Source organism: Salvelinus sp. IW2-2015, linkage group LG7 (assembly GCF_002910315.2).
Source record: "Salvelinus sp. IW2-2015 linkage group LG7, ASM291031v2, whole genome shotgun sequence".
NCBI lineage: Eukaryota > Metazoa > Chordata > Actinopteri > Salmoniformes > Salmonidae > Salvelinus > Salvelinus sp. IW2-2015.
In genome coordinates, this window is record NC_036847.1 from 3719155 (window position 1) to 3744373 (window position 25219).

A 25219-nucleotide genomic window follows, 5' to 3' on the forward strand; every position below is an offset into this window, starting at 1 on the left:
TTTCAATGAAACAAACATCTTTTCAAAATATAAGTTCACTGTGATTTAATGTTCAATTCCCAACCGTCCCAACTTATCAGCAGCATCAACATAGCAAAACGCAGGGACAAGTGTGCGTACGTGGAAGTGTGTGCGGGCATTCATGCACGGGCGTGTGTGTTGTGCATTCACTTGGGAATGTAGCCAGCGTGCAGGAGCCATTGGTAGGCAGAGAGAGTCCTGGGTGTGATCTCCTGTTCCAACTGGAAGCCTTTCTGTGGGTGGTCACAGATCCTCTCTAGAACACCTGGAATACACAACAAAGTTTACACCTCACACATAGCATCATACTCATGCCTGTTATTCCTACATTGCGTCAAGTGAAAATGGTTGGCAATGGAAAAACACTGACTTTCAGAATATTTTCATTCTGAATGCATTCATACACTCCTGCACGAGAAAGATGAGGCTTGCTGACCTGTGAATAATAATCTGACATGGTCTAAAGTTCTATCGAAAAACACACAAGTCTTGATATTGATATTACGGACAGAGTACCTAGCATGTACGTGATGAGGTCTGTGGCAGTGGCCACAGCGGGGTGGGGGCGAGGCAGAGATTCCGTGTGTTCCCCCTGGTCATGCCACTGGCGCAGGAAGGTAGCAAAAACCCTGCGCTCCATAAAGGGCTGCTGGACCAGGATCACCCTGTGGGCTGGGATAGACACATGACAAACACAATCACTAATGGGTAAATGACAAAAATACACATAGGCCWTATGTATAAGCATAACAACACAATCCCGGCTTGGCTAAAACGTGTTTCCGTGATTCAGTTGTGCTCCTCTGCACCTTAGTTGTAGAATAATGCCACACCAACAACAGTGTTTTTCCTCTCCATCGGTGTGTCTGTAATGAGGAGAGTCTCACCTGGGATGTTATTCTCCTTGAGGAGCCTGTGGAAGCGGATGTGCTCTCCAGTGTTGGTGGCCTCTGTCTCCAGCAGTATGTTCCCCCTGGGCACTCCCATCCTCAGAGCAACATCCAAGAACACGTCAGCCTCTGGCCTCGTCCACACACCTGGACCACGCAACACACACACGAGAGACATTGGATAGTAACATACAAACACGGTATGTGTGCGTTGATGCGTGTGTGTGTTTTCTTGCATGGGCAGAAAGAGGGACAGAGAAAGACAGAAATAGCGGSAAAGATGCCCAGTGTCTTGCTGACCTGCAGTCTGGTTGCCTAAGTAACCAGTGAAAAGCAGCCAAGGAGCCAATCCTTCCAGGAAGAGYTCAGCTGACCTCTCCGCCACACGCACGTCATGGCAACCCAGGCCTATTATGACATCACTCAGAGAACATGCATAATTATGACATAATTTAAACAGAGGAGACAGCATCGATTATTACAAAACCCTGAGAGAAAATCTATGAGTATGACATGGAATATGACATCATCGTAAGAGAGGATAGTTCATTATGATGTTATTTTTGGGTGAAGCCAGACGAGCTAATCATGACTTCCCAAAAGAGTGTAGCATTACACTACTTAAAATTCAGTTTGAATCCCATTTCAAATGTATCCTGTCAAAATGTATCTTATGTGTATATACAGTCAGATATGAAGGCTTGCCTTTTCCAGAGATTGGTGCAGACAAAGGTAGTCCCACACAACTCTGGCCCACTTACTGTCCATTCCTCTCACATGCTGCCCTGTAGGAGAGAACACACACACTTCAAAAGCAGAACCAAATCAAATAACCATAACAAAAACGATGACACTGAATGAATCAATAGCAATACTTATTCACAGGTCAACAGTGTCCTCATTGAATACACGTGTGGAGAGGAAGTACCCTGCTTCACCTCAGGCGGAGCACAAACAGAGCTGTAATGGTCCACTCCGTTGACACAGCAGCAGCATCTAGACAATAACAGCTCCCTGAGGGCAGGTGACGTGAGTCATCCTTTAAAGACAGCAGTAGCAGTGGCCAGGCTCAACGCTGCACTACACCAGTGTTCAACTCATTCATACACATAACATCATTCAGAAGCAGTTAACGTTGACATTCCATTTCTCATTTGTCCCAAGGATAAAAGGCTTGGCACACCCCAGCGGCTCTCTCTCCCAACGTTCTCTCTTTTCTCCTCCATCTCTCAATATTTGATTCATGAATTAAGCAATGTTCATCCTTTACCCAGGATGCACTGCCAGTGTTCTAAATTCTATCCAGTTATTGTCTCAGTGTAACTCTCATTGGCTAATGTACATMTCAATGTTCTTTATCRAACTGGCTGATTASGTCTACTGRCACTTATTCAATCGGTTGGTGAGTCTCCTGTAAATCTTGTTTTCCTATAGCTGCTGACATCCCCCTCCCTTACTGAATAATTGGCCTTGRCSATTTGTATTTGACTCCGATTGGCTGAGTGTGGCTGATGATAGTGTTTCTTTGTGAAGTAGKACGAAGCGAAAGGTCCCATAGAAAGACCTGGGGGAAATAAACTTCTTCAATTGACCTCTGCTGCTGCACTGTTAACACCAAGATTTTTCCTGCTAACCTGCTTGCACACCCACTCTGGTTTAGATTGGGTGTTGTTTTGTTTTTGTCCCGAACTGGACCCAACTCCATCCACAACCTAATAAGACAGATGGTTACTTAATGCAAAAAAACTAAAGTAGGGTGGTTAGTCGGGCATATAACGCAAAAGTCTAGCAACCCAAAGGTTGTAAGTTGGAATCTCATCAGACAACTTTAGCATTTAAGCTAATTAGCAACTTTTCAACTACTAACTACTTTTTAACTACTTTGCCACTACTTAGCATGTTAGCTAACCATTCCCCTAACCCTTAACCTAACACCTAAACTTAACCATAGCTTCACTGACGTTAGCCACCTCCATAGGATTACTTAACATACCATACCTTTCGCCAATTTGTACCATATTGTACGTTTTACAAATTCGTAACATATAATATGAATTGTAATTCGTAACATATAATACGAAATGGGTCAAGGACATCCACAAATTACCACATACCATATGAAACGTAACATACTGTATCATACTTAATGGAGTGTCTCGGGTTTACATACATAATAATAGGAAATGCTCTAAGACCAGGTTGAGTTTCTGTCATATTGCTTTCATCTGCCCGGTTCTGTTCGATCGGTGGAGGGGAGTAAACGAGGACAGAGGGAAAGAAAACGTTTTGTGGAATGAAATGCAGCCATGGTGTGCCAGCCCTGACTGCTCATCTAACTGCCTGACCTGACCCTGCTCGCTCTCAATGCCCTCTGGAAGTCCAGTCAGCAGCAGCACACAGTAAACATCCGCTACTGTGTGTGACCCATGGTGTGACCCCGGGCACAGAGGGCAAAAGTCAGCCCAAACACACTGTTGTTGTTTTTTACCAAGAAATACATCGAAAAATCCTTTAGCGAGGGTGACAGACGTGTCACTGAGAATTCCTGATATTCCTGCTCTGAAAATGTTGTAAAATAGAAGTTGATAGCTGAGACCAAGTGTCTAACGGCAAATGCTAAGTGGAATCCTTGGGACGACCTTACCCTACCCTTACCTTAACCGTTTTAAATGTAATCTTCAARGGGGACACGTCAGAGTTAGACGTCCCAAGGATTCCACTTAAGACTTGTCCAACACYTACCAGTACTTGCATTTTTTATTAGAGTGTGTTTCTCGACATCCTAAAGGTTAAATGTGTGATGTTGATATTATAAGGGAAAATCCTGAAGTAAATTTGACATCACAATAACATCAGCACTGACCCCTGTAATGTTGTGATAAGTATGAGTATAGTGCATTGTGTAAATAAAACAYTGCAGAATCAAGTTAAATTAAACACATTAAATCATAAATAAATACCATATTTCACAGTTATATAAATATTTCTTTAGTCCTATAATATGAACAAACTACATTTGGTAGGTGCTAAACAGTGAGGAAAAGGAAAAGGCATGGACGTCTTTCACTCCTCTTCCCTGGCAGACCTACAACCTGGTGTGCTTTTCCTCCCCACTGCCCTGTCCCTGGGTCTYCAGGTAGACATCATACAGCTCCCTGAGGTGAATTATCAGCTCCTCTGTGTTCTGGCCTGTGAGGGCTGACACAGGGATCACCCTTTGGGCCTACGTGGACCCTTTGGGCCCCATTTCCCCCCGAGCCCCAGGCAGGTCCATTTTGTTGGCCACGATAACGTAGGGCCAGTGGGAGAGTCCGGCTCGTACTGGTCCAGCTCGAAACGCAGGTGCTGGAGCTGGGTCCAGGGTTCTGGGGAGGACAGGTCCAGGACAAAGAGAAGGAAGCGACAGCGCTCAATGTGGCGCAGGAAGGAGATCCCCAGGCCTCGGTTCAGATGGGCCCCATGGATGACACCAGGGATGTCAGCCACCAGACATTGGGGAAAGGGAGGGATGGTAAACTGCATGATCAACCTCTGTGCCCAACATAGTATACAACAGTAGGACAAACTCCATTACCTGCCACTTGCTCATGGTCCCTGTACTTAACAATGCCCACGTGGGGTTGAGGGTTGTGAAGGGGTAGGCAGCCACAGCAGGCCTGGCATTGGAGATGGCCCACAGCAGAGATGATGTCCCTGCATTGGGAAACCCAACCTGAAGTGGAAAAACACACACRAACATGTAAATCTAAGAAAATGTTATACATTTTTGTGGGATCAAGTAACATCCCATTTATACGTCCACAATTTTATTGTAACCAGCCCACATMATCATAACATAGACCTAGTCGGAGGAGAGTGAGCCCCACTCCCATGTCTCACCAGTCCGGCATGGGCCACGGTACGCAGCTCCAGCTGGAGGACAACTCTCCTGGCCTCTCTCTCCCGGGGTGGCCATCATTGGGGCACGGTTCTCATTGGACAGGAAGCGCGGTTCCCCTTTCCCCCCGCCCCTCCAAACACAGCCACGTACTCCTGGCAATGTTGGGAGAGGTCTGCCATAGTCTCCSTTGCTCCTTCACCACCGTGCCCACTYGCACCTGCATGGTCCCAAAACACCACACACAACATTCAGTTTGATCTTCACTTTATTATACAGTCAGCATTACGGTATTTGGTATTAAAGTAATTCAAATCAATGTTCATACAAAAGCCCCTAATTCAAAGCAAKACCCCGGCCGTAGCCATGAGTACRAACGCACAGCYATGTAGGTTGTGCTGGCGTMGCGTCCGTAGCAGTTCTTACAGCCTCCTGAGTGGCCCTCACCTCCTTTGTAAACGAGGGTGAACTGCGCCAGGGATTTCACCTGTCGTTCGACTGGAGTCGCGCAAATAGCAGATAGACGGAAATAGGACTTGATGTAAGCATACGAAACCTTTCTCCAATGTCCTGGTTAAAATATCCCTYCKYATMAAAAATGTTCTTCAGCCTCATTCTATCATTGTTTCAAATTTTAGGCCAATTGTGGATTTCGGCATGATCACAACGTCGATCTGAATAGGTCAACGAAAGCTTCTCAGAAGATCAAGACTTTTTAACCAGATTATAAACAATGTATAAACCATTATAATATAATGTATATAATATAATTAATAAAATATATATATATAATATAGTATATTATAATATAATTATATATAATATATAATATAGTATATTATATTAGTATATAATATAATTTATATAATGTATAAAATGAACACTGATTTGAATGCATGAAGGAACAAGTAAGCCCTGTCCAGATTTCTCCAAAGTGCAGAAAAACTAGTGGATAGGCATTGTAAGCTATCTAGCTATAGATAATCGGAAAGCATTCAGACCGCATTACTTTTTTCACAATTCTACATTGTAGAATAAAAGTGAAGATATCAAAACTATGAAATAAAACATATGGAATCATGTAGTAACCAAAAAAGTGTTAAACAAATCAAAATATTCTTCAACGTAGCCACCCTTTGCCTTGATGACAGCTTTGCACACTCTTGGCATTCTCTCAACCAGCTTCACCTGGAATGCATTTCAATTAACAGGTGTGCCTTCTTAAAAGTATTTGTGGAATTTATTTCCTTCTTATAGCATTTGAGCCAATCAGTTGTGTTGTGACAAGGTAGGGGGTATACAGAAGAAGCCCTATTGGTAAAAGACCAAGTCCATATTATGGCAAGAACAACTCAAATAATCAAAGAGAAACGAGTCCATCATTACATGAAGCTCAGTCAAGTGCAAAGTTCCTTCAAGTGCAGTCTCAAAAACCATCCAGCGCTAGAAGAAACTGGCTCTCACGAGGACCACCACAGGAAAGGAAGACCCAGAGTTACCTCTGTTGCAGAGGATAATTTCATTAGAGTTACCAGCCTCTGATTGCAGCCCAAATAAATGCTTCACAGAGTTCAAGTAACAGATACATCACAACATCAACTGTTCAGAAGAGACTGCATGAAATCAGGCTTTCAAGATCAAATTGCTGCAAAGAAACCACTACTAAAGGGCACCAGTAACAAGAAGAGACTTGCTTGGGCCAAGAAACCAGAGCAATGGACATTAGACCGGTAGAAATCTGTCCTTTGGTCTGAGGAGTCCAATTTAGAGATTTTTGGTTCCAACCGCCGTGTCTTTGTAAGACGCAGAGTAGGTGAACGGATGATCTCCGCATGTGTGGTCCCCACCATGAAGCATGGAGGAGGAGGTGTTTTTTTGTTTTGCTGGTGACACCGTCTGTGATTTATTTAGATTTCAATGCACACTTAACTCGCATGGTTATCACAGCATTCTGCAGTGCTACGCCATCCCATCTGGTTTGCACTTAGTGAGACTATCATTTGTTTTTCAACCTCCAGGCTGTGTAAGGGCTATTTGTCCAATAAAGAGAGTGATGGAGTGCTGCATCAGATTACCTGGCCTCCACAATCCCCTGACCTCAACCAAATTGAAATGGTTTGGGATGACCTCGAGTGGAAGGAAAAGCAGCCAACAAGTGCTCAGCATATGTTGGAACTCCTTCTAGACTTTTGGAAAAGCATTCCAGGTGAAACTGGATGAGAGAATGCCAAGAGTGTGCAAAGCTGTCATCAAGACAAAGGGTGGCTACTTTGAAGAATCGTAAAATATATTTTCATTTGTTTAACACTTTTTTGGTTACTACATGATTCCATGTGTTATTTCATAGTTTTGATGTCTTCACTATTATTCTACAATGTAGAAAATAGTAAAAATAAAGAAAAACCTGTAAATAAGTAGGTGTCCAAACTTTTGACTGGTACTGTAAGTATTCAGACCCTTTACTCAGTACTTTATTGAAGCACCTTTGCCAGCGATTACAGCCTCGAGTCTTCTTGGGTATGACGCTACAAGCTTGGCACACCTGTATTTGGGGAGTTTCTCCTATTCTTTTCTGCAGATCCTCTCAAGCTCTGTCAGGTTGGATGTGGAGTGTCGCTGCACAGCTATTTTCAGGTATCTGCAGAGATGTTCGATCGGGCCACTCAAGGACATTCAGAGACTGCAGAAGCCACTCCTGCGTTGTCTTGGCTGTGTGCGCTTAGGGTCGTTGTCCTGTTGGAAGGTGAACCTTCGCCCCAGTCTGAGGTCTTGAGCAGGGTTTCATCAACGATCTCTCTGCACTTTGCTCCATTCATCTTTCCCTCGATCCTGACTAGTCTCCCAGTCCCTGGCGCTGAAAAACATCCCCWCAGCATGATGCTGCCACCACCATGCTTCCCCATAGGGATGGTGCCAGGTTCCCTCCAGCTTGGCATTCAGACTAAAGAGTTCAATCTTCGTTTCATCAGACAAGAGAATCTTGTTTATCATGGTCTGAGTCTTTTAGGTGCCTTTTGGCAAACACCAAGTGGGCTGTCATGTGCCTTTTACTGAGGAGTGGCTTCTGTCTGGCCACTCTACCATAAAGGCCTGATTGATGGAGTGTTTCAAACATGGTTGTTCTTCTGGAAGGTTCTCCCATCTCCACAGAAGAACTCTGGAGCTCTGTCAGAGTGACCATCGTGTTCGGCCCTTCTCCCCCAATTACTCAGTTTGGCCGGGCAGCTAGCTCTAGGAAGTCTTAGTGGTTCCAAACTTCTTCCATTTAGGAATGATGAAGGCCACTGTGTTCTTGGGGACCTTCAATGCTGCAGCAATGTTTTGGTACCCTTCCCCAGATCTGTGACACGAGACAATCCTGTCTCAGCATTCTAAGGACAATTACTTGGACCTCATGGCTTGGTTTTTGCTCTGACATGCACTGTCAACTGTGGGACATTATATAGACAGGTGTGTGACTTTCCAAATCATGTCCAATCAATTTAATTTGGACTCAAATCAAGTTGTACAAACATCTGAAGGTTGATCAATGGTAACAGGATGTACCTGAGCTGAATTTCGAGTCTCATAGCAAAGGGTCTGAATACTTACGTAAATAGGGTATGTTTTTTWAAATTTGTAATACATTCGCAAAAATGTGTCATTATGGGGTATTGTTTGTWGATTGATGAGGAACATGTTTTATTTAATCAATTTTAGAATAAGGCTATAACGTAACAAAATGTGGACAAGGGGTCTGAATACTTTCGAAAGCACATTACTTGGCAATGTAAACAACCATGTTGTGCAGTGCAACTTTTCTTAGTGAGCCGAGGACAGGGGATAGCTAATCGAGCTTTATCACATTAAAACATACCAGTTTTTTTTTCTTCCTGACAGTTCTTTCTTTTGGGGATTTCCTCTAAGTGCACAGGACATGGTGACATTCCTGATTCCAGTTGTTTTCCTCTGTGCTGCCAAGTGGCTTCTGAGCCCRGTCAACCAGCTGCCCTTCACCTCGTTACTAAAGCAAACGTGTGCAAATATTCGGCTTATCTCTTGGACAAGCCATCTTCGGCTCTGAACCTTTGTCAATATAGTTACCATTGCAAAATAGTGAATGTCATGTCAAAGGGAGACAGCCAGAAGTGTCGCCCTGACCTCGTTAACTAGCTAAAAGTAACGTTACTATAGCAGGATAATGTGTTAGTTAGCTAGCTAACGTAGCTCGCAGACTGTGGCTATGAGCTAACGTTAGCTAGACAAGTCACTTTCGACAAGCCTACTAATTAAATCGGCAAAAAAAAATGTACATCTATCTCTAGATATTTTACAAAATCTCGCAATCTAACAACGCTAAACAAACGTGAAGCTTTTATATCAACGCTAACTGTTTGGTACAACAACTTCACTTCAGCTGCGAGCTAGCTACGGTAGCTACCGAGGTTCAAAAAGCATATAAAGTCAAAGCATGGGTCGTGTAATGGAACTTTGCTTCATACAAGACAGATACAAAACAAGGTGAAAGTAAATTTATTTTACATATTAAACAGTAACAAAAGACGAAGATGAACAATCAATTAAACATTCATATTTGGTTATGCACAAACAAACCCTTTATTCTGTCACGCACACGCAATGTATTGCATTATAAGCAAAACAGTACATATCCAATTCACAGGAAATTAATACAATTATATATTATGCAGTCTAAAGATGCCTATGATTGTCACTGTAGTTGAGTTAACATACAGTTATTGAGCTGTTTGACAGCCAGGTACCTCAGATATCCCACTTTATTGGCAACATACAAGTGTAATGAGTTGTGCTGTCCCCTTTCAGCATTTTATAGTAAAGTTCCAGTCTGACATTACTAGGAGTATTACAGGGGATATACGTATACAACAAACCAAACCATGATTTTCCTAAAATMATCAAATCGTTTGAGGTAAATAAAGACAACCACAACATATCTTTACATATTGTACACTGTCATAGAAATTATAAGGCAAGTGTGTTTGTGGGACAAACTTGTCTTCTATAACACTCCTAAGGACTTACCAACCAACACTTGATCTAGGATCACTTCGAATAAAGTAAATTGAGTAAGACAAATGGCAAACTTGTTTTGTTTCTGTAAACATACACCGAACATGTATGCCATATGCACTCACACGCATAGGCCAAGACTACATCACATTGGTTAGAATGTAATACTTTACAAAACATCCCTCTATATGGGTTAAGACAGTTGAAGCAAACCCCAAACACAATTGGCAAAAAATAATACTTTGGATTATGTACTCAACTAGATAGAAGGCTAAGACTTTTCATTTTTGTACCCTAATAGGCTATAGACTCAATAGTGTGTGGTATCACACAGCAAGTCATTTAAAGTCCATTATCAAGCCTACTGATAATCTCATCCTCTGCTCCAGTGACTGACTGTATTGCACGTATTGAAAAAGTGTTGTGCTGATTGCTAAAAACATTCTAAAATCCTCTCCCTGTGTGTTACTTTACTTTGGCTGTTTGGAAATCATTTCTTAGAAACAACTACGATAAGTAAAAGTGCATTACAGAGAATGAGACATAGAACAATTTTAACATCTGAAAAAAGAAATTGTACATTGATAAATAAATATACCGAACAAAAATGTAAACGCAATGTAAAATGTTGGTCCCGTGTTTCATGAGCTGAAATAAAAGATCCCAGAAATGTTCCATACACACAAAAAGCTCAAATTTTGTGCACACGTGTTTACATCCCTGTTAGTGAGCATTTCTCATTTGCCAAGATAATCCATCCATCTGACAGGTGTGGCATATTAAGAAGCTGATTAAACAGCAAGATCATTACACAGGTGCACCTTGTGGTGGGGACAATAAAAGGCCACTAAAATGTGCAGTTGTCACACAACACAATGCCACAGATGTCTCAAGTTGAGAGAATGTGCAATTGGCATGCTGACTACAGGAATGTCCACCAGAGCTGTTTGCAGAGAGTTGAAAGTTAATTTCTCTACCATAAGCCGCCTCCAACATTGTTTTAGAGAATTTGGCAGTCCAACCAGCCTCTCAACCGCAGACCACGTGTAACCACGCCAGCCCAGGTCCTCCACATCCGGCTTCATCACCTGCGGGATCGTCCAAGACCAACAACTTGTACAGCTGATGAAACTGTGGGTTTGCACAACCAAAGAATGTCTGCACAAACTGTCAGAAACTGTCTCAGGGAAGCTCATTTGCGTACTCATCGTCCTCACCAGGGTCTTGATCTGACTACATTTCGGCGTCTTAACCGACTTCGGTGGGCAAATGCTCACCTTTTGATGGCCACTGGCATGCTGGAGAAGTGTGCTCTTGATGGATGAATCCTGGTTTCAACTGTACAGGGCTGATGGCAGACAGCGTGGATGGCATCGTGTAGGCAAGCAGTTTGCTGATGGCAGCATTGTGAACAGAGTGCCCCATGGTGGCGATGGGGTTATGGTATGGGCAGGCAGGCATACGCTACGAACAATGAACATAATTGATCCATGCCCCTCCCTTTTTTTCAAAGTTATCTGTGACCAACAGAATCATATCTGTATTCCCAGTAATGTGAAATCCATAGATTAGGGCCTAATGAATTCATTTCAATTGACTGTTCCTTATATGAACTGTAACTCAGGAAAATCTTTGAAATTGTTGCGTTTATATTTTTGTTCAGTGTAAATATAGCATGGGAAAAGTCCCAACATAAAAATCTACAAATACTTTTGCTTAATAAAAAAAATGCTTAGTTAAAAAATATATATGCAATCAGACAAAATTAAAGAATTAACAAAAAAGGATTGATCATTGAAATGAATTGTACATATTACCTGTAATATTATGATGGTTGTTGATAGTTGCACTCTCTTGTCAATCCACCAGCTATTGTGCCTATAACCTTACTCAAACATTTGCTCTTCATACACAGACAGAGTGGTAACACTGAACAGGCGGTAACACCGCACACCGATCTACACAACTTCACAGTTTCAAATACAACCTGACAAGTTGTATTTGAACACTACCGACAAGTCCCATTTTCACCTTAAATCAAGTTAAGCTTTACACTGAATAAAAGATGCTGAATGTATGACCAAACATTCTATTTTGTGACCTGGGCACATTTTAAATGACAATCTTAGACAGAGGACAGCACTTGTATTGTGCACCCTGTGAAAGACAGACAGAAAAGTAGGGTGAGAGAACCAGACAGAGGTTGATAGCGAGGACAGAGACCAAAAAAGGAAGACATTTAAAGGCAAGGTTCGAATTAAACATATGAGTCTTTTCAACGCTTATGAGGGTGCCAACGTTAATATAATAATGCTATTGAGGGTTCCCCGATTTGTTACCAGATACCCCCATAATTCAAATCATCTTAGAGGGTGAGGAAAAGAAGAGAAAGCAGAGATGCGAGGTGTTTCATGCAGGATCTCCTGAACCAGTTCACCTGTACTCAGAAAATAGTGAACCAGCAGAACATGAATCTGACTTAGTCTAGCCTGCTAATCCGTGTCTCAGCAACCTAAAAAGATTCAGAGATAAATCTAACTCATTTACTCAGAGACTGGTTTACACACGACTGTTGGGGGTTATTCACAGAACTGTTCCCTTGCCTAACTTGTCCACCAGTTTGCCCAGGAGGTGGTGCCTTATTGCTGGTAGTTTCCGTATTGACCCTAAAAGAGAGGGAGTTAGAAAATAAACATCTTTAGTCATGTCAGGTCAGCATGAGATGGGGAATACTTTTGTTCATGAATACTTTCTCATGCTTCAAAGCAACCCATGGGCGTCGCCACTGTGGTAATTTGCGGTGTGAGTTGCCCAATTTACCCAATGTTTTGTTGGACAGCACAGTCCTCCTCAAAACGTGGGGTTGGGGGTAGCTGTAGTTGTACCTGTTCGTAGGCGTAGGGCCTCTGTGTCTGTGCCCCAGAGGCAGCCTGGGAGGAGCGGTAGGAGCTGTACTGCTGGCCCTGYCCCTGCTGGTACTGGGAGTACTGGGACTGCGCACCCTGACCTGGACCTGGAGACCAAATCAGTCAATCAACCAAGTCTTGAATCACACTGACGGATGTAACGGTGAAACAATCGTCATCTTTAAAAATAAAAAAATGTCCTGATATGAATGTTCAATRCCCAACCAGCCCGACAATCCCAACTATCAGCAGCATCAATATGTCCATAGCAAAACATAGGCATGTGTATGTCTATGTGTCTGTCACTGTATGTCTGTGCGTTCATGCAAGCGTGTGCGCGCYRGTGTGTGTGTGTGTGCGCCTGTTCCTTACCGTAGCCCTGTGGCTGTCCGCTGTAGCCCTGCTGTGAGGGGTACTGTTGTTGGCTGAAGGGTTGCTGCTGGCCTGACCCCTGCTGGTACTGGGCCTGCTGCTGACTATACTGGGAGTTGCCTGGGGGTCGGGAGCAGCAATTTAACTACTTCAAGACTTACCTTTATACTGTAATCTCTCGTGGACAGATGCATGTAACATTAATAGTAATCGAGCATCTGACACAATTACGCAAGATTTTACTGTAGTTCTGGGTGTCTGAGATTTGGGCCTACAGTGGCACATAGCTAGCAGCTACAATACTATCACAAGTTCACAACCTTTATGCTTATTAGGCATGAGTCTGTGTGTTTTGGGAACATACCTCCTTCGTAGTAGTGCTGTGAGGACTCATCAAAGGACCTCTCATAGCCCTGTTCACCGTAGGATGACTGTTGGTAGGAGTACTCCCCATGACCTGGAGGGGGCAGGAATGAGCACATGCCAAAACCAATCTACCAAAAAACTATGTGGCTCCTCACACATTTACAGTAGAGAGCTTGGTCCTTCCACAGTTTGTAAAAAGCTTACATACATAMGTGTGCACCCATAAGTTGACAAGAGCACAAACAGACATTTGCAGTGCCTCGGACACTCAAACACACAAAGCACACAAAAACACGCTAGAATCAGTTGGAGCTCTGCCCTAAACGATTTTCAAAAATGGGAAATCTAAAATTTCAGCACACCGAAGGGGAACCCTATTGACAGAGGCACACCGGGAGGAAACAGTTCTAAGACCAAACTCAGCACTTTGCCGTCAAAATCATAATCCTTCCACAAAAATCCACCGTACAAAAGACTCCCATTGAACTCCCACACGAAGGGAAAGGAAAGACAAGAAGCCAGAGGATTGGAATATGGAGTTCAGCGCTGCAGTATAACTTGAAGACAGGGCAGTGGGATGACACTGAGACGGGATGGCATGTATACGTGTGCGTGATTGAGATGTCTGAAAGGTGTGTGTATGTGTTGGAGGGGTTGTGTGTGTGAGGGTCAAGGCTCTAAATGATTACCATCAGAGTAATACTGCTGGTTTATGGGCTCGCTGGAGCTCTGAGTGTGTCCGTACTGCTCTCCGTAGAAATCGTCTTGTCCCATGTACTGCGGTGCAGATCCTGCAAGACAGGCGACACCAGGATTGGTTAATCAGCTGGTCGGACCAATGGGCCTCTGTGTTGGTGATTAAAGGGGGCTGGACCGCACTAGGGGGCGCTTTGGGCAGAGGTGTGGGATGGCGGATGGTGTATTTGTGAGGGGGGGTGTGTGTTTGTGTGGTGTGTGTGTGTGTGTGTGTGTGTGTGTGTTGTGTGTGTGTGTGTGTGTGTGTGGTGTGTGTGTGTGTGTGTGTGTGTGTGTGTGTGTGTGAGAGAGAGAAGTAGTGTCTTATGGGTGCTAATTACATAATGAGAAGTTTTTGTAGTTCAATGACTCAAGTTCAAGAGGTCCTATTAGTAGATTTAAACTGAATAAATGATTGTGTAGGAGGCGTTGTCTGAAATGTGAATTGGCCATGGGAAGAAAATGCATCATTTTGACGTCCATTTTCATTTCGAATGTTCAGCCCTATCCAAACCATGATCTGAAAAATTATAGAATCCCTATGAGAATGAAATGAAATATGACTTTCTGAAAAGGACCAATAAGAGTGGTTTTAGAAATCCCAGACGGGCCAATCATATGGGAGACCTGTGGTGGTGGTGTGCAGAAACTCCAGATGCCATTCCTCACAAACGACTGAATCAGAAACCAAATATATTTTATTTCCGTTGCCAGAAGTATTGCTAGAAATATCGCTGTATCTGCAAGACAGCAACTCACAGTCTCGCAAAATATGAATATCCTACAAAATATTATCCAATAACGTAATGCAAAAGGACCATTATCACAGCAGTCAATAGCTAGTGAACAAATAACCTTTCAGGGCAAAGAAAACGATTCAATTCCCCATTGACAAATATCCTTGTCAGTGATGAACTATACACTGGAACAATAGAGTCCTTGTAGACAAGATCTAGTGATCGTACCTCGACAAGCTGGGATAAGACCAAGGTAAGCCACAGCAAACAACCCAGGGCAAGTGGCCTCTGTTTCCCTGGAGACATTTTCTCAGACATCCTACAGACGAGCTACTGACGAGTCTCTGTGAGGTACATGCCTAGTCCACGTCCCACACCAAACACAGGGGACGTTTAGGGACTCGTTTTAGGCTCACGCTGACACCATGGGTAAAGGGATTTACAGACTGGGACTACCAATTACAACAGCCTAAATCTTCAGTCTGCCTCTTAACGGCAGAGCCATTTCATGGGGAATGAGTGCAATCTAGGCATACCTGCGATGGCTAGCGAGTATGCGGCATGGTAACGTATGCGCATCCGTCAAGATTATATCCACCATAAATATCATAGTCTGTTGTTTAGGCTCCCACCTCCTAAACACCTGCTAACCATGCACCCCACCTTTCAGCCAACGTCCATGTCGTCTGCATTCCGCTGTGGCTACATCTTCAGGAGTTCTCTAGTAATACTCCACCCTGAATCACACACGCCATTTTCTCCACATATAAACACACAGTGCATCTGCAGCCCATGGCCAAACCGCAGCAGCCTGGAGAAAGACAGAAAGCCATAGTCACCTACCTTGCTGTGTGGGTCGGTAGTGTCCCCATGGGCCTCTGGCTCATCATGTTGTTGCCTTGCCCGCTCTGCCCCAACATGCCCATAGCAGCCTGCTGACCCTGGTACTGCTGCTGTCCGCACCAGTCTGGGATGACGGGTAATGAGGTGTGGCGCGACTGCTGGTGCATCATGGAGACTAAAAAGGGGGTTTGGGGGGGGGGGGGGGGTCGTTATGGGGAGAGATCTTACACATTAACGCGCACAGACAATGTCAACATCTTCATCATTGTCATCAACAACATACATAACCAGAACAGAAACAGGCAGAATCATAAGAAGAAAAAAAAGGAAAAAAATAAAAAAGGGAGGGGTCATGACAGTCAGAGAGTAGCCAGAAAGGGAGGGGGTCTGTTTCAAATACTCAAAGAATCTGGGAGAGAGAGAGGCTTTAAAATGCTCTGGAGGAAATGGAAAAGAAGCCATAGAGGGGTCAGTGCATAAAACAGAGATAAATACACATGGACAACCAGGGAGACGAGGGTGGGCTGCAGGGCTGCATGTCAGGGTTACAGGTCAGGAGAAGAGAGGAGAGCCTGAAGCAGGGAGGTGACTGGGGCTAGACTAGCAAATACTAGACTCCAGAGGGAGGATGGGGCTGCCTACCAGTCTGATGAACTGAATGTGTTTGGTTCTTCTTGTCGTTCATATAGGACAATGCAGACATTCAGAGGTTTTGGAGTGTGAAGTTCAAGTGTATAAAGACTAGAGAAGGTTTTCTAACAGAGGGGGCAGAGAGGAGGTTATTGAGAATGATGTTGAAAAGCTGTGGAATACCTTCAGGCGTTCCTTGGGTCAGTGAATCATCCACCGATGTCCTGTCTCCTGTCTAAATCAATACAATCCTCATTTTCTAGAATCCTGGGAGAGCAGACCTCCCTCCCTCTCTAGGCCCTACTGATACAGGGAACACTACAGTACACCCTCAATCCCAACCTCCAGACTACACATGTACAGTTGAAGTCGGAAGTTTACATACACTTAGGTTAGAGTCATTAAAACTTGTTTTTCAACCACTCCACAAATTTCTTGTTAACAAAATATAGTTTTGGCAAGTTGGTTAGGACATCTACTTTGTGCATGACACAATTCTTTGTGCATGACACAATTGGCCAAAATTCACCCAATTTTAATTCTTCCAACAATTGTTTACAGACAGATTAATTCACTGTATCACAATTCCAGTTGGTCAGAAGTTTACACACACTAAGTTGACTGTGCCTTTAAACAGCTTGGAAAATTCCAGAAAATGATGTCATGGCTTTTGATAGCTTCTGATAGGCTAATTGACATCATTTGAGTCAATTGGAGGTGTACCTGTGGATGTATTTCAAGGCCTACCTTCAAACTCAGTGCCTCTTTGCTTGACATCATGGGAAAATCTAAAGAAATCAGCCAAGACCTCAGAAAACAATGGTAGACCTCCACAAGTCTGGTTCATCCTTGGGAGCAATTTCCAAACGCCTGAAGGTACCATGTTCATCTGTACAAACAATAGTACACAGGTTTAAACACCATGGGACCACGCAGCCGTCATACTTCTCAGGAAGGAGACACGTTCCGTCTCCTAGAGATGAACGTACTTTGGTGTGAAAAGTGCAAATCAATCCAAGAACAACAGCAAAGGACCTTGTGAAGATGCTGGAGGAAACAGGTACAAAAGTATCTATATCCACAGTAAAACGAGTCCTATATCAACATAACCTGGAAGGCCGCTCAGCAAGGAAGAAGCCATTGCTCCAAAACCACCATAAAAAAAGAGAGACTACGGTTTGCAATTGCACATGGGGACAAAGATCGTACTGTTGGGAGAAATGTCCTCTGGTCTGACGAAACAAAAATAGAACTGTTTGGCCATAATGACCATCGTTATGTTTGGAGGAAAAAGGGGGAGGCTTGCAAGCCGAAGAACACCATCCCAACCGTGAAGCACGGGGGTGCCAGCATCATGTTGTGGGGGTGCTTTGCTGCAGGAGGGACTGGTGCACATTGAAGCAACATCTCAAGACATCAGTCAGGAAGTTAAAGCTTGGTCACAAATAGGTCTGCCAAATGGACAACGACCCATGAAAACTTCCAAAGTTGTGGCAAAATGGCTTAAGAACAACAAAGTCAAGGTATTGGAGTGGCCATCACAAAGCCCTGACCTCAATCCTATAGAACATTTGTGGGCAGAACCGAAAAAGCGTGTGCGAGCAAGGAGGCCTACAAACCTGACTCAGTTACACCAGCTCTGCCAGGAGGAATGGGCCAAAATTCACCCAACTTATTGTGGGAAGCTTGTGGAAGGCTACCCGAAACATTTGACCCAAGTTAAACAATTTAAAGGCAATGCTACCAAATATTAATTGAGTGTATGTAAACTTTTGACCCACTGGGAATGTGATGAAAGAAATAAATGCTGAAATAAATCATTCTCTCTACTATTACTCTGACATTTCACATTCTTAAAATAAAGTGGTGATCCTAACTGACCTAAGACAGGGAATTTTGACYAGGATTAAATGTCAGGAATTGTGAAAAACTGAGTTTAAATGTATTTAGCTAAGGTGTATGTAAACTTCCGACTTTAACTGTATCACTCTAAGACAGGGTTCGCAAACTGGCGACCCACAGGATGATTTTGGCCCCCCAAGTTTTCTGAGCAAAATAATTTAATTATACACTGAACAAAAATATAAATGCAACAATTTCAAAGATTTACAGTTCATATAAGAAGGTAAGTCAATTGAAATAATTTACAATGGCCCTAATCTATGGATTTCATGACTGGGAATAAAGACATGCATCTGTAGGTCACGGATACCTTAAAAAAAGGTAGGGGCATGGATCACGAAACCAGTCAGTATCTGGTGTGACCCCCATTTGCCTCATGGAGTGCGACACATCTCCTTCGCATAGAGTTGATCAGGCTGTTGATTGTGGCCTGTGACACATCTCCTTCGCATAGAGTTGATCAGGCTGTTGATTGTGGCCTGTGACACATCTCCTTCGCATAGAGTTGATCAGGCTGTTGATTGTGGCCTGTGAAATACACTGCTCAAAAAAATAAAGGGAACACTTAAACAACACAATGTAACTCCAAGTCAATCACACTTCTGTGAAATCAAACTGTCCACTTAGGAAGCAACACTGATTGACAATAAATTTCACATGCTGTTGTGCAAATAGAATAGACAAAAGGTGGAAATTATAGGCAATTAGCAAGACACCCCCAAAAAAGGAGTGATTCTGCAGGTGGTGACCACAGACCACTTCTCAGTTCCTATGCTTCCTGGCTGATGTTTTGGTCACTTTTGAATGCTGGCGGTGCTCTCACTCTAGTGGTAGCATGAGACGGAGTCTACAACCCACACAAGTGGCTCAGGTAGTGCAGTTCATCCAGGATGGCACATCAATGCGAGCTGTGGCAAAAAGGTTTGCTGTGTCTGTCAGCGTAGTGTCCAGAGCATGGAGGCGCTACCAGGAGACAGGCCAGTACATCAGGAGACGTGGAGGAGGCCGTAGGAGGGCAACAACCCAGCAGCAGGACCGCTACCTCCGCCTTTGTGCAAGGAGGTGCACTGCCAGCGCCCTGCAAAATGACCTCCAGCAGGCCACAAATGTGCATGTGTCAGCATATGGTCTCACAAGGGGTCTGAGGATCTCATCTCGGTACCTAATGGCAGTCAGGCTACCTCTGGCGAGCACATGGAGGGCTGTGCGGCCCCACAAAGAAATGCCACCCCACACCATGACTGACCCACCGCCAAAACGGTCATGCTGGAGGATGTTGCAGGCAGCAGAACGTTCTCCACGGCATCTCCAGACTCTGTCACGTCTGTCACGTGCTCATGTGCTCAGTGTGAACCTGCTTTCATCTGTGAAGAGCACAGGGCGCCAGTAGCGAATTTGCCAATCTTGGTGTTCTCTGGCAAATGCCAAACGTCCTGCACGGTGTTGGGCTGTTAGCACAACCCCCACCTGTGGACGTCGGGCCCTCATACCACCCTCATGGAGTCTGTTTCTGACCGTTTGAGCAGACACATGCACATTTGTGGCCTGCTGGAGGTCATTTTGCAGGGCGCTGGCAGTGCACCTCCTTGCACAAAGGCGGAGGTAGCGGTCCTGCTGCTGGGTTGTTGCCCTCCTACGGCCTCCTCCACGTCTCCTGATGTACTGGCCTGTCTCCTGGTAGCGCCTCCATGCTCTGGACACTACGCTGACAGACACAGCAAACCTTTTTGCCACAGCTCGCATTGATGTGCCATCCTGGATGAYCTGCACTACCTGAGCCACTTGTGTGGGTTGTAGACTCCGTCTCATGCTACCACTAGAGTGAGAGCACCGCCAGCATTCAAAAGTGACCAAAACATCAGCCAGGAAGCATAGGAACTGAGAAGTGGTCTGTGGTCACCACCTGCAGAATCACTCCTTTTTGGGGGGTGTCTTGCTAATTGCCTATAATTTCTACCTTTTGTCTATTCCATTTGCACAACAGCATGTGAAATTTATTGTCAATCAGTGTTGCTTCCTAAGTGGACAGTTTGATTTCACAGAAGTGTGATTGACTTGGAGTTACATTGTGTTGTTTAAGTGTTCCCTTTATTTTTTTGAGCAGTGTAGATCCTCTTTAATGGCTGTGCGAAGTTGCTGGATGTTGGCTGTAACTGGAACACGCTGTCGTACACGTCGATCCAGAGCATCCCAAACAGGCTCAATGGGTGACATGTCTGGTGAGTACGCAGACCATGGAAGAACTGGGACATTTTCAGCGTCCAGGAATTGTGTACAGATCCTTGCGACATGGGGCAGTGCATTATCATGCTGAAACATGTGACGGCGGCAGATGAATGGCACGACATTGTGCCCCAGGATCTCGTCACGGTATCTCTGTGCATTCAAATTGCCATCGATAAAATGCAATTGTGTTCTTTGTCCGTAGCTTATGCCTGCCCATACCATAACCCCACTATGGGGCACTCTGTTCGCCCACCCAACGCCATACACGCTGCCATCTGCCCAGCACAGTTGAAACCGGGATTCATCCGTGAAGAGCACACTTCTCCAGCGTGCAAGTGGCCATCGGAGGTCAGCATTTGCCCACTGAAGTCGGTTACGACGCCTAACTGCAGTCAGGTCAAGAACCTGGTGCAGATGACGAGCACAGAAAAGCGTTTCCCTGAGACGGTTTCTGACAGTTTGTGCAGAAATTATTGTTGTGCAAACCCACAGTTTAATCAACTGTCCGGGTGGCTCGTCTCAGACCATCCCGCAGGTGAAGAAGCCGGATGTGGAAGTCCTGGGCTGGCGTGGCTCTGCGGTTGTGAGGTCGGTTGGACGTACTGCCAAATTCTTTAAAACGACATTGGAAGCGACTTATGGTAGAGAAATTAACATAAAATTCTCATGCAACAGCTCTGGTGGATATTCCTGCAGTCAGCATGCCAATTGCACACATCAGTGGCATTGCGTTATGTGACAATACTGCACATTTTAGAGTGGCATTTTATTGTCCCCAGAACCAGGTGCACCTGTGTAATGATCATGCTGTTTAATAAGCTTCTTGATATGCCACACCTGTCAGGTGGATGGATTATCTTGGCAAAGGAGAAATGCTGACTATGTAAACAAATTTGTGCACAAAAATTGAGAGAACCAAGTTTTTTGTGCGTATGGAACATTTTTGGGATATTTTATTTCAGCTCATGAAACATGGGACCAACACTTTTATATTTTTGTTCAGTATCCAGTATATCGTTGTGTTTTTTTATTATAGTTTTTTTGGGGACAAAAYAATACTGTAAAAACACCAGGAAATCAGCTCCAGGTGATTTTAATTTTGAAAATCTGTTCCCAAGTATTGCCACTCATAATAGAGACACGTGATCATATACAAATGAAAGCAAGGTTTAATATTATTATGTTTTAGTCAAATATTATATCTGTTTGGGCTTCTCGCGGTCATGTTCCAGCCCCACGACCATCCGCTCAAGAAAACAAATCGCCAGAGGCTGAATCAAAATGATAATCCCTGCTCTATCCTCTAATATTCAACCCTTTTGCTTCCCTTCCTCCCTGATCATCCCCCTTTCCCTTCCAGAGCTCTGACATTTACTCTAGTGGGGGCTGGCCTCTCACCCTCCCTGCTCACTTCCTGCCAATCACAATACGCTATGAGTGGACTCAACAATCGTTACCAATGCACTTAGCAACAAGACTCGAAAACAAAATAGAATAGCGCAATTAGCAATTATGTATTTCCAAAGGAATAGTGTTTCCAATAACGATTTCATATCATTGGCTTTGACGATGTATTCCTATTCCACTGATCCCTTGTCGCTGATTCCTCTACACCTGGCTGGCTCACCTGTGTTAGACTGCATGTTGAGGTTGCTGCGGGAGGAGGTAGAAGAGGAAGAGGAAGAACCGTAGCCTGGGCCGAGGCCCTGGACCATGCTGCCCTGGGAGGAGGGGGGCACGGGGTGGCTGTAGCCGGAGGCTGAGCCGTGGGTGCTGGCTGGCAGGCTGAGGGACGTGGATGAGGTCCCAGCCGACTGTGTCTGACCCGCCTGCTGCTGCATGGGAGCGTGGCTGGGGCCTGACGACACACAGAGCAGTCAGAGCAGCCAGACACTCAGGCACACGCAGTGCCAGCATGGTCACAGGCACCACGACAACGCAACACATCCAGTTCATCGCTACACCACAGGAGGCTTGTGGAGGACTCAGTAGGCATAGAATGACGTTTTGAATCAAGGGCGTGTATATTATGCGGAGAGACTACGAGAGAAGAATTAGTGGAGCGATAAATGGACAAGAGGACAAAGACCTGTATGGATACAAAGAGGTGCATCTAAATAGTCTGAAGAAGTGGCTTCCTCTCCTCGTCTCCATTACTTAATGTGCAGTGATGTGAGAGAACTGGATAGATGGAATGAAATGCCCAGTTAGCATCCACTTACAGTATCCTGTATTCAGGGATTAGTGCAGAAGAGGAAGCCACTTTAAAATATGGAGATGCACCCATAGGATCATAGAATGATGTCTGGACAGAGCAGAGGACGAGATCAAATATGCTGCCATAGGGGAGAGGTAGACAGACGACATACATGCAGCAGACAGTCAGTTTGGCAGAGAGGCGAGCATTCAGATAGTACACACATACAGTGGATAGTGTGTGTGTGTGTGTGTGTGTGTGTGTGTGTGTGTGTGTGTGTGTGTGTGTGTGTGTGTGTGTGTGTGTGTGTGTGTGTGTGTGTGTTGGTGTTTGTGTGTGTGTGTGTTGTGTGTGTGTGGATACGGAGGTCTCACCATTGCTCATCTGACTCTGCATCATAGCAGTAGGGGGCAGGCCAGGGGTCATGGTGTCGTTGAGGTTACTCTGGGAGTGTAGGGGCCCGCTGCCTCCGCTCTGTCCCATTCCTCCAGCACCTATACTCCCCATGTTAGGGGTAGGAGGCTGAGAGAACAGGAGGAGAGGAGAGACATGTGAATTCACAGCTCTGGGAATTGTGTTACAGTTAAAGAACAGCTATTGAGGCCAGGTAAGGGAGGGAGAGAGAGAGAAAGCGAGAAGAAGACCAACATGGGGCTCTATTGTATTGCGTAACTCCACACAGACTTACTGCAGGTAACAGTGACTGCATGTTCTGATTAGAATCCGCTATCGTGGCCAGGTAGACTAAGTTTCTGTGAAGGATCTGCTGATACCTGTCAAAGCACAGAAAGACAGGTTAATCACTAATCACAAGAGCCTTCAACACGAGGACCATCATTAAACTGCGATATACTATCTTCATGCTTAGAAACACATATTCATACAAGTACACATCTACTATAGTAACCTACATAACATGCATCTGTGACAACACTATGAGGACAGGTTTGACTCCTACTGTGTGCATTCTGCTGTTTTCCCTTTGCTCTGGTAATCCATGATGCATTGTATCAGATGGTGATTTTCATCCAGCATCTTGGGGAGATTAAAAAAAAATAATGTTAGGCGAGCAGCTTATTATAACAGAGTTATGACACTATAATAAAGTGTCCTGAATTCTCGGGACTTGCGCTCACGTAACCCCCCCCCCCCTCCTCCTACTCTCTGAACAAAATTATCTGGGTCAGCTGTTTTTCTTGGAGTATATTTAACGTTGCCAGAAAGAGCCTAGGGCAGAAGAGGCTGTTTAAGTCGGACGGAGCCATGGTTTGTCTTCCTGCAACTCCAAAAGTCTACCATTATTTTCAGCCAATCACAACACTCTGACATCAGTGACAAAAAGCGAGTGTACAAAAAAGGGGAATCTGTCCTCTATAGGCTACGATCCAAAGAAGGAGCTCTAACCGTATATATATATATATATATATACCCTCAACAATATGACAAGCACCAATAAGAGTCTTCCCCGTTCCTTCGAGGATAAACAAAGGTCCAATGATGTTGCACGTAAGCCCACACCTTCCATCATCATTGCCACCGTCAGACTATCCATTCATTCCAGTGCACCTGCCTCTTACCACTGTATGTCTAAAGAATTCTCGCTAGTCTTCTCACATCTTTGGCACGGCTGGCTATCAACTATTTTTTGTAACAATAGCCTATCATATGCAGTGTATTTTGTAAAGGATAAAATGTTGCTTAAAGAAAAAGAACAACAAAAAAACACACTAAAATAACAGTTAACAAGTGCATGCACCAGAATAAGCAAAAATTCAGTCAGACTCGGGACAAACTAGATTTTTTTGGTCTCGGATGCTATAGTCTATAATTAGACAACATGTGTTGTTGTTCTAACGCATAACATTGTAGCCGTTATGTCGGCTCCCATTAAAAGCCACACTGTGCAGCGAAGAGCACGACAGTAACAACGCAAATAAAAAGTAGTCTTTGATGAATGTCCATTTGTTTTCATTAGCGTCTTATGATCACGTCACTTTGTTTGGCTCGCTCTATTGTACCAGTTATGTGCTGGTATTGACTACTTTCCCACCGTTGGCACTGGCTGACTATCCACGCTCTCAAATCGACCAGAATAAAAGATTTCCTGTTAGACGACGTAATAGAGAAAGACATGGCGTTAGCCTACCTTTTGTATCGTTTGTTGTGTCACCTCCCCTTTGCTCCTTGGGCGCGCCGATGAAAATGCCACCGACATTGTTATATAAGGAAACAGTAGGAAACGCTCCTTTTATTCTAATATTTTGCCTATTATCTTGCGTGCAGTATAACATAGTTAGGTTTTCCATGTTCCGAAAAGAATAGGGGTGTGTGAACCCCTGGATTGCTCCGAAATGAAAATACATTCTAAGTACAGTACACCACTATTCCCCTGGGTGCAAATTGATACTCTACATTTGGTTCTGTTGTTAAGATTGAGAGTTGATCAGAATTCCATCATGTCTATGAAAATATCGTCTTTTTCGAGACTC

The 25219-nt window shown here is 44.3% G+C and overlaps 1 protein-coding gene and 1 non-coding gene across 2 annotated transcripts; both read right to left on the bottom strand.

Annotated features, from left to right (window-relative positions):
• Positions 1-30: 30 nt before the first annotated feature.
• LOC111966220 (uncharacterized protein SCO4629) lies at positions 31-9194 on the bottom strand. Its single transcript, XR_011480160.1, has 8 exons — positions 8645-9194; positions 4791-5008; positions 4486-4623; positions 1597-1696; positions 1212-1333; positions 909-1058; positions 538-693; positions 31-286 (listed from the first exon to the last, which is right to left on the bottom strand). It is a non-coding gene; the product is annotated as an uncharacterized protein SCO4629 (transcript).
• Positions 9195-9284: 90 nt separating this feature from the next.
• LOC111966221 (calcium-responsive transactivator-like) lies at positions 9285-24961 on the bottom strand. Its single transcript, XM_070444367.1, is given in 14 exon segments — positions 9285-12482; positions 12637-12829; positions 13095-13214; positions 13459-13551; positions 14150-14251; positions 15776-15794; positions 15796-15893; positions 15896-15926; positions 15928-15950; positions 22161-22391; positions 23105-23252; positions 23419-23503; positions 23689-23765; positions 24877-24961. Coding segments are annotated over 14 exon segments (1416 nt in total). The 5' UTR covers positions 24946-24961; the 3' UTR covers positions 9285-12355.
• Positions 24962-25219: the final 258 nt, after the last annotated feature.